The sequence below is a fragment of the Bombus pascuorum genome, chromosome 3, assembly GCF_905332965.1.
Source record: "Bombus pascuorum chromosome 3, iyBomPasc1.1, whole genome shotgun sequence".
Classification (NCBI taxonomy): domain Eukaryota; kingdom Metazoa; phylum Arthropoda; class Insecta; order Hymenoptera; family Apidae; genus Bombus; species Bombus pascuorum.
Window position 1 is genome coordinate 17094823 of NC_083490.1, and position 17969 is coordinate 17112791.

The 17969-nt window shown below is 27.7% G+C and overlaps 3 protein-coding genes across 4 annotated transcripts; 2 read left to right on the top strand and 1 right to left on the bottom strand.

Annotated features, from left to right (window-relative positions):
- The first annotated feature begins 1031 nt into the window (after positions 1 to 1031).
- On the top strand, positions 1032 to 3429 carry LOC132905049 (uncharacterized). Its single transcript, XM_060955975.1, has 4 exons — positions 1032 to 1088; positions 1204 to 1315; positions 2546 to 2730; positions 3020 to 3429. The coding sequence occupies exons 1-4, from the start codon at positions 1032 to 1034 to the stop codon at positions 3386 to 3388; spliced, it is 723 nt and encodes a 240-aa protein (XP_060811958.1). The 3' UTR covers positions 3389 to 3429.
- A 148-nt stretch (positions 3430 to 3577) lies between these two features.
- Positions 3578 to 7647, bottom strand: LOC132905616 (flightin). Its single transcript, XM_060957097.1, has 3 exons — positions 7489 to 7647; positions 5652 to 5875; positions 3578 to 4732 (listed from the first exon to the last, which is right to left on the bottom strand). Exons 2-3 carry the CDS (start codon positions 5861 to 5863, stop codon positions 4489 to 4491), a joined length of 456 nt encoding a protein of 151 aa, XP_060813080.1. The 5' UTR covers positions 5864 to 5875; positions 7489 to 7647; the 3' UTR covers positions 3578 to 4488.
- A 5060-nt stretch (positions 7648 to 12707) lies between these two features.
- On the top strand, positions 12708 to 17607 carry LOC132905615 (meckelin). Of its 2 annotated transcripts, XM_060957094.1 has the most exons (13): positions 12708 to 13113; positions 13175 to 13333; positions 13493 to 13794; positions 13853 to 14047; positions 14139 to 14390; positions 14526 to 14671; positions 14803 to 14968; positions 15055 to 15339; positions 15426 to 15890; positions 15973 to 16232; positions 16346 to 16526; positions 16608 to 16809; positions 16883 to 17607. In XM_060957094.1, the coding sequence occupies exons 1-13, from the start codon at positions 12915 to 12917 to the stop codon at positions 17104 to 17106; spliced, it is 3036 nt and encodes a 1011-aa protein (XP_060813077.1). In that variant the 5' UTR covers positions 12708 to 12914; the 3' UTR covers positions 17107 to 17607. The 2 variants fall into 2 exon arrangements, with proteins under 2 accessions (XP_060813077.1, XP_060813079.1); XM_060957096.1 differs by lacking the exon at positions 12708 to 13113 and having other exon boundaries at positions 13181 to 13333; positions 13657 to 13794.
- The last annotated feature ends 362 nt before the right edge of the window (positions 17608 to 17969 follow it).

The following is a 17969-nucleotide window of genomic DNA, read 5'->3' on the forward strand; positions in this document are numbered from 1 at the left end:
ATTAAGATCATTAAAGATGATTAAAAATAAATAACACGGCTTGAACGTGAAATTAAAAATTCATAATGCATTTTAATATTTTTTTGCAGTGTAGTATCTTTCGATTATAATTTTATTTAGTCATAACTAATAGTGTAACTTTTTAATTAACACGTTGAATGCCACGAGGGCCACCGGTGACCGGCGCACCAAGATTTGTAGAAACACATAATTTGAACAAATGTCATCAGTAATAAATTTGTTATTATTTCCATCGTTACTACAATGGTGTAACGAAATTAATGCAGTATAAAACATATAAAAATATTTTTATTTATACACGAAATATAGATCTATTATGTACACCCCCATCAGTGGTTGTTGAACATGAGAAAAACCTTTTTGCTTTTTCGTGTTTTACCTTAAGGAACAATAATCCTAAGGAAAGTTTCGACTTGAAAGATATTTGATGGCAATTAAGGGCCTTAACAGTAAAGTAAAAAATGCTAAATCTCAATGATGGTTTTTTCAGGAATGGATGGATTATGATTTATGGTAGGTCCCTGGATATAACAACATAGAACAATTATTCAGCAACACGAAGAAATAATATAAGATAATTGATAATTGCAAAAAATAAGTGAATTGCGCGAAATCGCACTTCAGCGCCACGGCAGTCACCGGTGATCTTAGTGAGATAAATCCATTAATGATGATTATACACCGTAACATATCTCTTGTAAATAATATTTCAATATTATATGTATCGCATAATAAAAATTTCATCGTGACGCCGCGGACAATCCCTGTAAAATTAGCGTGGCATTCAACGTGTTAATTTTAACGCCACTAAATTGTTGTACTTTATTATATACCGTACTTATAAAAGCAGAAAAAATGGCGCAATTAATTGGGAACAATTCCAGGTAAACAATAATTAATAATAACAACAAAAAAAAGAAAACGCGTTGCCAAAGTCAAAAAGGGAGATCTCCCCATTCGGTTTGACTAAGTGTTTAGATGACTAATCAAAGAACGGAAAACCAGTCAAGATGTTGACTGGTCACTGCTGCCAATCGGATAAGAAAAGGTCTGGTGAATCAGCATGGGTATATCAGGATGAATGCTGAAATGGGTGCAAAAATCCGCTTTCCTGTGTTTTCTCGGACTAGACAATAAATATAAGGAATACTTCAACTTAAAAGATACTTGTATGGTTTTAAGGACCTTAATTATGAAAATGCTAAGATTTATGATAGGTCCTTAAGATTATTGAGGGTCGGCAATAAACGTGTTTACACATCAAGTGACCATTTTGCCCGAAATATGGAGTCTGGTTTGTATAGAGAGTCACCGGACGTAACAGTACATGTTATCTAATCAACTACATGATACTAGTTATTCGAATAATCATATACTCATGTAAAATAACCTATCGTATATAAATATCGCGTATCGAATAGAACATAATATTCATTTATTTGCTTTCGATATTCAAATTAATCAATATTAATTTACCCAGTAACTAGACACAAAGCAATCATACGCTAGGATTGAGATTTACGACCATAAGAAGGAAGCAAATCCAGATAATGCAATTGTAATGTTGTACATATCATAAATAATATATTGTAGTATTAGAGAAATCCCAATATACCTCAGGTACACATAATTAAAGTGGTATACCTGAGCATGGGTCATCCACATCTGTGTGCGTGTTAAGTATACCAAAACCGTAGTATAAAAGGCAGCCGTTCATCAGTCACAAAGAAAATTCTAACCAGTCTTGCACGGAGTACTGTAGAAGGAACTCCACTACGAGCCACTAAACTAAAATTGTGCTAAAATTGTGCTAAAGTTGTGCATCATGAGTGGACAAATTATTGTAAGTTTCTGAGTTGTTAGTTGACTTAGTTATATCATATTACTACATTAAATTCATGTTAAGTAACCATTGTTTCCTGTTTAAATTAAATTATAATAAATAACTCTGTAGAGATCAAACACGAGAAAGGGTATATAGATTTCTACTATAATATAAATAATATGAAAGTATTTACGAAAAATGCAAAAATTTATTATGAAAAAGGTATTTCTTACTTAATTTTATAAAGGAATTGAAAAAACTTAGGGGCTTTTTCAAAACAATCAAAGTTGAAAATTTATCAAGTATGCATACATGAATTTGCGATTAGAAAGAAATAAATACGCGATCAACAGATTATTATTCTGCATACGAAAATAAATAAAAAATCTACGGTGCTATTTTGTAAAAAGTTAAATATTACGTGTTTAGGGGTATTTCAAGAATTAGTCTAGTAAACGCGTATCTGTCTTTTCAAATTCGATTTTCTCGAAAACTAGACTTGAGACGAAAAAATTTCATTCTACATTTTTGATTTCTCTCCACGTGTAAAATTTTCAACTAAAGTTTTTTAAAGTATTTTCTTCAAAAGCTATAGTTTTTATCATACTATTATACATATACCATTTATTAACTATAAATTAATTATAAAATTTGTTATTTGATGGCAAGTTGTCTAATATTATCATTCAAATACTTTAGATTCTCACAATGTATCTGGATACCGCAATGACCTATTCGATGACTTGCGTTATATATCTGGGCGAGGAATCGAAGACGATTTTGAAGATGCTTTTGTCGTCAACCAACGGCGTTACAAGGAGCGTGCGGCCGCTGCGTTTACTGAAGATCTGGCCGAATTGAGGCGTAAACGAAGGGATATGCAGGTTATATTATTTACATAATATAAAGATCGGTTGAATTTCAATTAAATTTCAAAATCAAGGTCAATTTGGCAATATATTTTTTTAAACAAACCTCCATCCACTCAGATAATCACGTTAAAATCATCTCATATACAATATATAGTACCGTTGAATCATTTATTTTGAATAAATGAATAATATATGAAAATCTGTTTATAAATTTGTATAAATTTCATTGAACAACGATAAGAAGAATTAGAATAAGAATAAGAAGAATTTCATAAATTTATGCTATTACTTATCTTTGCAGGATCGTATCTTCGATGTTATCGATTTAAATGTCGAAATCGAGAAAGCTAGGAATACTCTCGAACAAGCGGATATTGCTTTTCAACAACATGCGACAAAATTCGATAATACAGATACCTGCGATGGCACAAGATTAAAAAAATTTTCTAATATGGAAATTTTCTCAGAAAAACCACAGCCGAAAACCATAAAATTTATAAAAGTCCCCAATATTGATATAGAATCGTGTATGCCACAACCTATAAAATCAAGAAGAGACAAAATCAACTCGATAATGGAACCAAATGAAATTGCAAATCCATTAAATACCATTGCATTGCTACCGTTAAACAAGAAATTTTCAAATAAAAAGAAAAGTGTTTCGTTTTAAAAAAATTCAGTGAATATTTTAAATTATTATTGTATGTTATATAAAATGTACCCATATTATTTAATATTAATATTTCAATAAAACATATATAAACCACAAGAAAATGTTTTCACAAACATTTATAGTTTTAAACATCATGAAGTATATCACATGTAATCAAAGAAAATGGTTGAAAAACACAACTATGAAATAACATTTTTTCATTAGGAAACCATAATGAATGAGAATGCGAAAGTCTTTTTACAAACAGTGGTCTGAATATAATAAATTTTCGAAAAATTTTTAAGAACGAATTTCTTGGGAAACGACAGGAATTTTTGGTCAAAATTTGACATTATTCTGAAATTTATCTATATACTGAAAAGTTCCTACAATATCAAAATTCATTTGCAAAGGTTTGAATCTATATTAGACATATCTCATTGCTTCAAAATATGTATATGTAGTTAAATTTACTTTATAACGATATTGCGATGACATACATACATACATACATAAATTGTAATAGGTGTATGCAGAATTTGATGTTTAGATATAATATATAGCTTATACATGTGTGTATATTATACGTAAATACGGATATGCATATGATGTAAGTAGGTATATAATATGTATACATATAAGTATAAGTTACTAAAAAAAATTAAGTGGTCATATAACAGAATAATGAAGGAGGTTATACGTTTTAAATAGGATAAAATTTACCTTTTTTTACAGTGTTTCTTAATGACACAATCTGTGTACTTAGCACAATACAATCTTTATATAAAATTAAGAGATAGAGATTTAAATTTTCTGTGGAATTAAATATAGATAATGAATTCTGGTTTATTATGGTTTATTTATTAGTTGAAGAAATGAGAAATATTCCTTTAGTTTATTTTTGTAGTAAGAAAATCCATTTAGAAAATAGTCAATGCATAGAATTGGTATTAATATGTAGATACGTTTGGATAAATAATTAATTAATATTATTAAAAATTTGATATTATAAATTTCATATAGATAAAAACGACTGTAGTGTACTTTACATCTATGCTGCATATGTCAATTCTGCCAATATATCATTAAGTTATATAACTTTATTATCAAAAAATAATTTACAAAATTTTCTGATACTTCAAACTATAATATGCTCGAGTATGGTAACTGTAGTATCTAGGTTCATGTCTCATATTAATTATATATTTCATATCTGCAGATCGTTTGAAACTCTTGTCGGTATTCTTTTCGTCGTAAGTCCTCATTGCTCGTTCAGCCCACTCTTGTGCTCTGGGAGGTTCTCGAAATATGCCTTTCTCCCGTTGGTTCAAATAATCAATGACATCGTTGTAATAATTTTTTCTGAAGAAAAAAGAAATCGAAAATTCATAGAAATATACTTATAGTACCTAATTACAATTATTGTCATCATTTATATTAAAAGAATTTATAGATCTTATGAAATATCTTTTTCAATAATTAAAATTATAGCAACTTTTAAATTAGAAGAATTATTCTAGATATATTATAAATCTTCTCTAAAACTATTTTATGCACTTTTTGTGCACCCCTATGTTTAAATTCTGATGACTGGTGGCGAATTAATATAAACAAATTGTATAATATTAAATACTATTCACTAGTTTATTTTTATTAAATAAATATTGAAATCTCAATAGTATCTGTTCTCCTAATAAAATAGTGAAACTACTTTCAATAACTGAATTAAATTCGTTGGATATATTCACAGTACCTACATTTGATTTCAACCTCAATTTGACATTACAATTGAAGGAGCTGCTCAAATAAAAAGACAACTCCACTTATCAATAATTTATAATATATAAGATTATAATATAGTAAACCAACATGAACCAACTCAATAAAATTACTATATTTTAAATTACTATATTTCCAAACTTGCTATAAAATCATAATCGACCAATATTCATAGTAATAAACTCTTCCACTCTTTTAAGTATGAATCCATACCTCCTTTTCTCATCCAATAAAGACAACTTAAACATTGAGATACCCTCTTATCGTTGCAGACTCTTCAATTGTAAAAAGAGAAAAGTAAATAGTTTTCTAATCGTAATTAAAATTAGTCAATTTTTTCTTTACATTCTTTATGAAAATTAATTCTATATTTAAAGTAATTAAAAAAATTCATAACTTTAAAAATATTGATATTTCAATTTTTAAATGACTATTTGTAATGTAAGACTTTATTAATAAAATGTGAAATATGAATTAATTGAGTTACATTAAAAGCCCATACCTATATTCATAAAGATACGCGTAATTAAGGAAGAGAGGGCGAACCCAATGGTGATTGTAGTGCGGTGGTTCAATTTTTTCTAATTTGATTTTTGGTTTTTCTCCAGTCGCTGCTTCACCAGCTGGGGCGGCTGATTCTCCAGGTGCTTCAGGAGCTTCTTCCGCTGGGGTTTCTTCGATATCCCATGGCGCTGCTTCCTCATCTGCCCACATATTTGTTCACGTCTGTCAAAAGTAAACTGAGATATACTAACAATTTTTTCTCTTTTTCTTCTAAACTCTTTTTTTATACAGTGAAATTATTTATATTATTTTAATTTTATAGATGTATGTATCGTTATACTTATATATGTATGTATGAGTTAGCAACTGAAATGTTTAGGTTTGTTCGAAAGAAAAAGAAATATTAATTATATTTTTTATTTATATTGGTTAAACATATTATTGTTCTATATATATATATATATATATAACTGATAGTTTATAAAAAGATCTAGCGGATCTCATTCATTTCAAAGACTCGCTCGCATATTTTAAACACTTATCAATGTTTGGTAGCCTTCTTTCTAAGTAGATGTTACAACTAGTACTCTCGATTGATATATTTAGCTAATGAGATATATTTAACGAATGAAAGCAGGTCACGTTAAAGTACAACAAACTGTTTGATTGTGACATCGATTCCTATTTATTATAACAGAATGCTTTATTTATCGACAATCTAATTAAATCAATTATGTCAATTATGTCATGATTTTGATATAATTCCCATATGTATTACGATATAATCATACATGTATGAAAAAGCAAATTCAATTTTTAATAGCTTAATACATTCCCAATTATTCACAAGCAACATACAAACTTTAGAAATAAAAATAGCTACAAAAGACTAAATATGTAGTGTAAATATTAAAAGTGCAATGTGCAATGTGAAAACATTTAAGAAACAGACGTAAGGAAATGGAAGCAGGAAGAGGAGAAACAAAGACAGTATTGGAGGAAAAGGTAGGGAAGAACTGAACGAGAAGAGTAAAAAGGAAAATAAAGGAAATGTGGGGTAGGAGTATGAGGAAAGAAAACACGGCAAAGAGAACAGGAAAAGAGAACAAACAAAAGATAGAGAAAAAATCACATAAAGCAAAGTGCTCTGACAGGAAAGCAGGAGACAGTGCATACCAAAAATAAATATATTTAGTATTTGGTAATAAGAGATAAACAGATTCAGCTGTACTTCAAATCTTAAATCTGACAATTATTAGGTTGTAATATAAGTAAGTTCTGTTAAACTCAATATTTTTCTTTATTTGACCGAACCTATTTATGTTACAACCCAATATATTTATAAATAGATACGATAGATACTAGGTCTTAAGTTTATATGTATGATATATTTGTACTAACGAGTAGAGAGAAGTAGATATAAGGATATAAAAACCAAAACCCCCAAGGTCCGAAAAAGCAAATAAGATATCAATAAATAAATATTAAAGGAAATCGATTAACTTTTCATAAAATTGTTTTTATAGTTTTATTAAACTAATAAAATTTCACTAAGCTTAGCAAAAGTTACTATCCAGTCTATCGGTCAATATTAGCTGTCAACATTCAAATTCAAACTTATTAAAAGATTTATACGACAATGTCATGGCAATATCACTTTCAACAAAATATTACGTTGCTCTTCTTTTATCTTTCTACTTGATTTATTGCACATAAAACAAAATGTGACTTCTTCACTTTCGGACGATTTCACAATAGATTATCATTACCTCACTTATAATTTCAGTTTGTCAATTATACAATATAACGTGTTACAATATTTGAGAAGATAATACCTGTGATACGATAGTCACTCCACTAAGCACTTCTTGAGACTGAAAAAAATACTCCCGCGGACTTTGCCTTGTTTCGCTTTTATTTTAGCTTATAAGATTTTCCTTGCCTTCCCACCGGTCTTCCCTTTAAGTAAAAGAAGAGTGCCCCTCTCCGAAAGAACAGTGGCAAAGAAACGACTTAGAGGGAGGATAGAGGGAAGAGAGGTGGATTTTTGGCAGCTAAACTACTGTAATCATTATCACGCAAGACAACGATCAAATTAATAATCATTGGCCAATTTTACGATTCTGTATCGAACGATCTCTATCTTGGTACGAATTCATTTGATTAAAGCTTAAAGTAACAATTTATGCCATTACACGCAATGAAAGTTGTAGTGTATCAAAACATTGCAATTAAAAATGCTTAATTTATGAGAAAAATGTAACGACATAAAAAGTTTTAAGCGGTAATGTCAAATTATATATATATATATATATATATATATATATATATAGTTTTTTATTAAATTAGTTTTTTTTCTAAACTATCATTAATTCTTTTATTTCAAATAATTTATTTTTTGCCACTAGCAATATTTATTTCTTTTTCTATTATTTATCATCAAAAATGTATATTTAAATGCTTTTATATTTATACACATTATACGTATGTATATATACTGCCAGATATTTCCTATAAGCACAAGCTAACAAATATTTAACCATTAAAAATGGAATACTATAATAAACTACTGCATTCCTTGATTGTCTTTTCTAAAAGATGAAATGCTAACAACTCTTTATATTTTACGTTTGCTGATTTAGGAATACTTTTCTTGAGACATTTATCTATTTATATTAAAAAAATATTTTATATTTATCACAAGCAACATTAACTTGGAGACATCGTATGCATCAAATAATCTCTCATATACATTGACCACAAAAAGTATTTGCACAGCATTTTACTTATTACTGAATTTGTATCTTACTTCATTAAAAACAGGTACATTTGTTAAATTTCATATCATTTAGAAGTACATTTATAGAAAGAAAGAAATTTGATATTATGGAAATAAAATGTAGAAGGCTCATAAAAAAGCATTTTATTCAATATGTGCGGGTACTTTTTGTAACCACTGTGCAAAACAACTTTTTAGCGAATTGAGTAGATTACGTACGTAACAAATTTATATCAAAATAATGTAAATCTATAAAAACAATAGCATATTTATGCCAGATTTATGTGTATTCAAGGAAACGTGCGCGCGCGCGTGTGTGTATGTGTGATGTACATATACTGCAAACGTACATATAAATATAAGCAATCCTTTCTTTTCTAATTGTTTTGTACATCCTTGCAAAGTAATTCTTCGTTATTCTTCAATTCTACTATTTCGTTTCCCATATAATTGTATGTAAGAGTATATGCATTGCAATGTATGACCGTCATTGTAAGTTCAGTTTATTTATAAATTTGCCGCTATAGAAGGCTTAAACACGCATCAAAGAATGTAGCATTATGTCGAAATAGAAGCATTGACATCGTACCCTGGTTTAGTTACTATTCACAATACTAATCACAAGCTACGTTAAAGACATATATTATTCAAAAAACTGACGTTTATTATAGTATATTTGTCTGAAATTGTTATATATAAAATATAAAAAGCAAAGACCACTGAAAGCATGCAATAATACAATCCTTTTCTAAGCATTGAGATTGGTAGAACTTTTTCTTCATAATAAGATGGAATAGACTTATCAGTGTTCTATTTTATCATAGAAAGAGAATTATTGGCGATAACAAATTTAATAGATCATTTAAAATTTTATCTATGTAGGTATGTATATGGTGGAACGTATATATATACATATATTATATACTATACATACAAAAGCATTTCAACAAGAATCTTAACGGTGTATTTATGGAACATTAATATAGTTGCAAAAAGTTGAATTTATTTTTCTAAACTTTCTTAAAGTTTCCAGTATGTAAAATATCATATGAAAACAGTTTATCGACCATCAATACCATGAAGAAGTTACAAGATTGGATGAGTGAGTGACTCGTAGCAGGATTTAACAGAATGGCCTTGCGGAGTAAAACGAAATGACTTCGTTAATACATCAATTCGTTACAAAAAACGGTACCATATTATCGATAAGAAAAATATATAAGATCCTGTTTAAAAAAAAGAACTTGATCTCAATATCTTTCTACTATTCCATTGCGAAAAAAGCTATTTGTACTGCGTTATATCTCCCGTCACATCAAACAAGCTTTCTAAGAACATTCATTTGATATCTTTAGTATTTAACGTACATGGTTAATATATTTATCCTATATACAGGAATATCCTATATTCATAAATACATGTCAATATTTCAGAGATGGGGACAGAATATCTATCGGAGTATCACGAAAATAAGTAAAAGACATCTTATGAACATATATATGTCCTATATAGCTTAGTTTTTGAGTTACAGACATTTAATGAAAATATTCAAAGTGTCCGCCTTGTGTCTCAACACATGTTGCTTAACATTGAGTTCTGTACTCGCTCGAAAATATCATGTATTCTTCAAATAACCTCAAAAACATTTTGTCGAAGATTAAAGCTGAATTTACACAATTTCAGTTTGAAAGAACACCACGGATGATTCATTGAAAAGCACCGTTCTCATCCTTGTTTCATTCGCAGTGTTTCTCCAGAGTGAACAGTGAATAGAGTAGAGCCAAGCTCTATTTTAGATAAATAGTGAAACAGCACTGACAAGTATAAACTGCATGCTGAATGCATATTCGAGCAACCAGTTCTAAACCAGTCTAATTAGACTCCAAAATACCCAAAATCGAGAAAAATTGTAAACAACAATTTTATTGCACAAAATGGTTCGGTAGGTCATTGGAAATGAAACATATGAGTTTGAAACTCATGAAAAGTTGAACGTCATTGTTTAAAAAAGACATAAACAAGCTTTTCGCATATGGAAAGAAATGTAATAATTTTACAGAAAAAGGATTCTATTGCAGAATGTAGCCATTGGAAAAATCTGCAAAATGACATCCATAAAGTTAAAATCGGTTGATACGTTGACTTGCAACAAAACAAAAAACCGTCAACATTTTCTTAAAGATTCTCTAATTATAACTTTATAACGAAAATTACATATTTAAAAAATTTAAATTATATGACGTTTGTTATTGTCACGTAAAATGTCATTTATATCATTTATAAATAATGAACAAGAGATATAAAAAATAAGAAACCAAAAAACTAAAAATTTTGAGCTTGAATATAATTTTTGAAAGAATTGATTGTGTTATCTGTCAATATCTCATCGAACTGCCTCAGATTTTTTAAAATCATACTTTTACGTTAATTTGTTGCTGAGATAATGTAGGTACCAGCAGTTTGAAAGCACAAATTCAATTTTAAACGTACTCGCGGATAGACCGTCACATGTCGCCATTGTTCCCACTGCGCAACTGCATGCTATCTATCTCGTCCGTATACTGGAACTTCATGACTTTTATTAAAGTCAAAGCACGTTTTCTGAAACAATTCATTCGAAAATTGAAGGGCAATTAATTCCACAGTTTTACACTTCATGAAGTTTTTAGTTCTTATTGTTAAGAATTACTTTTTTGAAAGAAAACAATTATCCCATGAAAGAAAACTTTTCTGTAAATTCATGTAATAATAATAGTTTTTAATTAATTTTATTGCCGATTCGCTATGACAAAAATTAAAAGAATTGTTCAATTCTTTTAAAGGAAGGAAACATATTTATTTTCCAGAACCATTTTTGGATGGTTTAATTTAGAAATATCACTTCATTTCAAAATGTATACGATAGAGCAACTTTTAAAGAATAGAAAACGTGCTCACAGTTTCCCATGCAACTTACCAAAGCTATAGAAACTTAACTTCTACGGAGACCCTTTTGCGATGAAGCGAACAATTTTGTGCAAAATCTAACAAAAATTTCAAGTTGAAATTTGGCACACTTTTTTATCATTACCAAGATCATGTTTTATTAAAATTTTAAAGTTGTGCGTTCAAATCTCTATGAATAACAAATGAGTGAAAATGAGGTCTATTTTGACAGTTTTTATTTTGTTGCAAGTCAACGTATCGATCGATTTTGATCTTATAGGTCTCAGTTTGCCGATCTTTCCTACATTATGCCTGCATTTCTCAATCTAAATTTTTTTCTGTAAAATCACTATTTATCTTTTTATACGCGAAAAACCTGTTTTTCGTACCTATGTGCCTTTTTTTTAACAACGACACCCATGAGTTTAACAACGACAACCCACACTTTTCATGAATTTTCAACGCGTACATTCCATTTCAAATGATCTTCCGAACCATTTTATGTAAAAAAATTACTGTTCACAATTTTTTCCGATTCAAAGTCTAATTCGACTAGTTTATTCGCATTTCGTACATATTTCGTAAACATATCGTAAAATAAATATAGTTATGAATATGGATAAACTAGAATTTCGATTTTTTGAAAATTAACGAATATAATCATCATTGATATTTGAATGCTGCTCCCGATTAGCTGTACATTGTAAAACCGGCAACGTGCTTTCATGGAAAGTTGTTTCATATGCATTTTATATGTTTCCCTTACAATAAATAACATCATTAAATTTTGGGTTATTGTCAAATATTAACAATCAATTGAAAATTTGCCCGTCATTATAATATTAATTAGTCATATTAATATATCCGCGGTAACTCTGGACACTGGACAGCCTTTTATTTCCTAACGAATTTTTCTTATATTATTATTTTCCGAGATATGAAGAAGTTCGCTTTTTTAAGCAACACTATATATTTCTCTATGAATCATCTGATAGTACTTCTGAAGACAGGTTCATTAGCCTTTCATCTATACAATTTCAATTAGTTTTTGAAATATTGAGCTTACAAATTTATTGATTTTTAGAGAAGAAACTTTGTTGGAATAGGAAGCTCGGATGCTGCTATGTGTTAAACATTACCTTTTGAAACAGATACAAAAGCTCTATATCAAGACGGCAATTCAGCATGCCATACAGGTACAGCTTGGATTAGCTCTCATAATCAGTGGATATATTGAGGCACTAGGCACTTCGAATATTTTCATTAATTCATATTATATTTTCATTCATAACTCGAAAACTAAGATATATATATGTTCATATACATTTTTACACGCGCGCGCGCGTGTATATATATGTGTACTTCAATATTTACTATCGTATTTGAAACTTTGTATTAGATTCTTTGTTGTATTTTCTTAAAAAATAAAATACGTAAAGGATTATCTACATACATAGGTAAGACATTACAAACTTTCATGACCGGTTACTATAGAAACGAAAGTCGTACACAAATGTAAGTTCATACATACGTATATAGATATCAGATGTATACAAAATGTGTCGCTTTACAAGAAAAAATATCTTTTTCTATTTCTTAATCTATTCGATAAATTTTACCCAAATTGTTGCTGTGAGTAGAGAATTATTTGAATATTCTCAACCATCGAAATGTAAAAATAATGAACATTTTGATACCATATCACTTACCTGCATGCCATGTGACGCCAATAAAAATTTAAAACCATCTGTCGACCGTGAGTTTGAAATTAAATTTTTCAACATTTTATTTAAATACTTAAATCATCCCTTTTATAGGATTACGATGTATATGTAACAAATTTAGTAAAAAAATTGGTTTCAAGGATGGTTATCCCGTATGCATATTTTGTGGCATTAATGCTACAGTAACTTCAGATGGGAACGACTGCGTACCATGTAACACGACGTGTAGATGCGCCCCTAATGAAATACAAGGTAATAATTAAAGCATTTGCAATAGGCAAAAGTATTTATGTATTAGCATTTAAACCAAACTACTTTAAATTACATATTTGTTACATATTATCTCTAGATTAAATTGCTGATTCTTTAATTATTTATATTATTATTAGTTATATTTTAATCATTTTACAGTAGATAGACACTTGGATGGAACGTTATTGGATACTATACATTGTGTTCCATGTATCAATAATACTTATCCATTTTTGGGTGTATCTAAATGCTTGCCCTGCAAAAATTTTGAATATGATTATTATCAAACTGATATGTATTTAACAAAGTACCATTATACACAGATACAGAATTATTGTTTACATAAAAGTACTTCTGTTGATAAGGAGAATCCAAAATCTGCATTTCAAGTGAAGTTTAACAGTCAAAACACAAATAATTATTTTAGAAATGAACTTCAAACTGCTGTATATTTTTGTAAGGTAAGAGAGCAAATAAAAATATAAAAATAAGAAAATAATAGTACACACATATTTTTAGAAAAGAGATAAATTAGCATGTGAATATTTATCAAACATATGTGTTTTAAGTCTTTATGCTAATGATATTGCATGCAAGTTCTTTATGCAAAAACAAAAATCACCTATATGGTTATTTTATAATAAAGATGAGGCTACAACTGTATTAAATAGCAAACAAATTACACAAAATTATAGCTTGATGAAAGGAGACAAGGTATGTAACACATATATATGTATTTGTAATATTTGTAACAATCTATTACTTAAATGTATAATATCTGATAATATAAATCATATCTTTTTAGGACAATATATTAAATTTTACAGTTGTAACATTCTCTTTACATGGCAATTTCAAATCAATTGGTACACCTAATATTCCATGCAATTTGTTGGAACATGTTAAATTTGGTATTAATTTTGAAAAAAAATGTAAATTTGCAATTAAAAATTTACTGCATACAGAAATGGAGTTTCTATCTCCTTACTTAACATTTATAAGAGATAACAAAATTTTAATGTATGCATTACCTGTATTTGTTAAAAATATTAATCAGGTAAGAAAATCAATTATGAAATAGTCAATAGATTTAGATATAAATACTTGATTACTATATTAAATTGTAATTGGTGCTTTGTATATTATTTTATGAAAGTGTTCTAAAATATATATAATCCTAACAATTTTACAGAATCATAATAAATTATCAGATTGGCAGTTAGTTCGAAAATTTTTCTTTGTTGATAATATTAGTGGTTTTAAAACATTATATAATCTCACAAGTAACAACGGTGATGAACTATCTGTATTACGTTATATGAAATCTTTAAATGTAATGTGAGTCTTTTACCTCCTTTTTATAATTTGACTTTATCAAACAAAATTTGATTTTATCAAACAAATTACATATTAAATTTAACATGTGTCTACTAAAATAACAAACTTATATATTGTAATACTTTTTACAGAATTAATATTCAAAGTACAAAGGATAACAATAAAATATTTCCTCCTTTATTAATTATTGAATATGCTGAATTAACATATGAACAGATTAATAAAATTATAGAAGTTACATTAGATTATAAAATAAGATTTACTTTAAAAGATGACAATATTGATTCACATTTCATGGTAAATATACAAAACAGTAATAAGAAGAAAATAACAATAAGATATATTTATAATATTATTATTATTATATGTATATGCGTTCCTAGATAATTATTGGGATTTTGTCAGGATTAAGTTTTATTTTATCTGGAATAAAAACATGGAAATACATTAAACAACATCACACTTCTTCTATTAATGTATTTGTACTTATTTGGTTTTTTATTTACACTATGTCTGCTATAGGAAGCATAATTATTTTGTGTTTGATTATTTTATGCCTATATCTATTTATGTTTTATAAAGGAAAAACAATACCATATATCCTCTTCTCTGAAGATGGCAATGAAAAGATGATAAAAACATTTAGTACAGTAGCATTTTTTTCTAAAGTAAGTATTTAAACGTAAAATATAAATATACAATTAATTTCAATTAATTACTTTAAGTATTTCAAATTTATTAATTTCTAATTTAGCTTATAGAAATATTTGGATTTATTTGTCAATATTGGAATATTGATATATTCTTTATTGATTGGGAACAACCAAAAACGATGTACAATCAATGTAATGATCTTCCATATGTGCCTATAAATGAATTCCATAATGATAAACTCTCAAGGAATAAATTAAAACATTTGCAAATGTCATCGGAAACAATAACAGCTAAACGCAAGAAAATCTTATATAAGTTAAATAAGGATAATAACTTCAAAACATTTAACAAATCTTTTCCAGTTAACAAGCACAAAACTAATATTTCAATTACAAACTCGATATCAAAAAGTTCCGATCAGATAATAAATAAAAGTAGCAATTTTAATAATTCATCTATTAGTATATGGAGAACATACTTTATTGCAAGTCAGTGGTTAAATCTTCAAACTGTAAGAAAGATAAACATAAAGATACAATTGCTTGTGGTTTTATGTATTTTTCAGGTAAATTACTTTATGTATTTTTTATACAAAAGTAAGTAGCGAGAAATTAAATAATTAAGATTAAATTTTATATTTCGAATAGATCATACGACTGTATCCATGGATTCTCGGGATACCAGAATTAATCCCAATATTTTCTGAAGATTGTAATTTTATTTTATATTTTACAATATGTGTCTTAATATATATATTAACTTATTCCATCCAGTGGTTAGTGTTCATTGTATTCTATGAACAATGTATTGCAAACAAAATGCAAGAATTTATAAATGTATGTTCAATTGCAAACATCAGTGTATTTATTTTACCATTTAATTATTATGGTTTTTATATTCATGGAAGGTAATATGCATTAATAAATATAAATATATATGAAAGAAATAAAGTATAAAAGTAAATATAAATATATAGGAATAAAATGTTTATAATTAAATATTTTCCTCATTTTACAACAGATCAGTGCATGGATTTGCAGACACAGACCTACGTACTTTAATTAATGATTTACAAATGGAAAAAAATAATTTATGTGCACATAGAGGTCTTGTACCAGGAACAACTCAACAAACATTTATATTGTACTTGACAAAAACTTTCAGAATTAGTTTTAACAAAAGTTTAGAGCTGATGAATATCGTATGTATAACACAACTTTAGCTAACATTCCTTAAAATTCATTTTGCGAATTAATTATATATTATTTTTACTTCCTTTTAGGAACCAAGTAATTTTATAAGGACTTACTATTCTAATTGGGAATATATTTTCAATAATCAATTAAAAGTGAAAGAATATCTATGTAAATATCTAGATCACTGCATAACAAACGAAGACTATGCCATTAAAGAACAACATTTTTTTGAGAAATTATTTAATATAGCATTTTCCCACAATGAAGAGAAATCAGTTTTCTATATTGGTAATGTTTCTTTTAATAGAAAAGGAAGAAGAAAAGTAGCTTTAATGATAACTCATATATATAATTTTTGCAGATAATAATTATTCTTTCAGTCAAGTATTATTATATGGAAATGAGTGGTTATTTGCAACATTTGAAATTTCAGTATTTACTTTCATTATTGTGTTAAGTAATGATTGTACATTAGCTATTATAATTACAGTATTAGTATCAATGCTGTTAGTTGTGACAGTAAAAGAAAATGGCAAAAAAAATTTAAATAATCATACATTATTAGATAAATTGTTTTTTATGTAAATGATTTGTATTATTCAAATATTGTGACATATTTTGTATTTGATACGTTTATATTAACACATAATACTTATTATTAATTTGTATAGGCTATTTAAAAAATGTATGTCATAGGTTTACCGGATGATTACACCTTCCATTTAAACCATAGGTTTAATGGAGATCTGTTAAAAAAAAGTGCATACTTCAAAATGGACGTTGAATTTCAAGGCCAAATTTCGTTTTGTTTGTGTCGTATACTACTCATCACAAGAACAAAACTTGTTAAGAGAACAATGGGTCGCAGCGTTTCAACTGTACAAAGTCAAGTTTTACAGTATATACCATTTTTTAACAAATATCCACCGATCCGAAGATGTAAAATCATCCGTGAAAGCTATGACATATATTTTTTTGAATCCTTACAATATGGATTTATATAATACAACACGCTGAAAAATTTATAGCAGAGTTCGGCATTATTTAATTTTGTTATTCAGATAATAAATAAATTATTCGAAACTTTTATTCACAAATAAATTTATTCGCAAACATTTAATTATTCGTTAAATTCGTAATTAGGAGTTACTATTTGCCTTTTATTACTCGTATATTCATTTTCGAATGATGCAAATAAAATCATAGTGCGTATAATCTCGCTATGTATCATTTGACAAAAAATTAATTACGAACTGTATAATTACATTCGTTAGATTATCTTTATTCGCTCCATGAATACAGATAACACACTATTGGTGAAGACAAATAAATTTTGCGAATAAATAAAATTATTCTTCATTCACAAATAACGATTACTATGTTTATCTTTGTTATTCATTTGAATAAATTTTGCCTGACTCTGATTTGTAACAGTTCTTGTATAATGT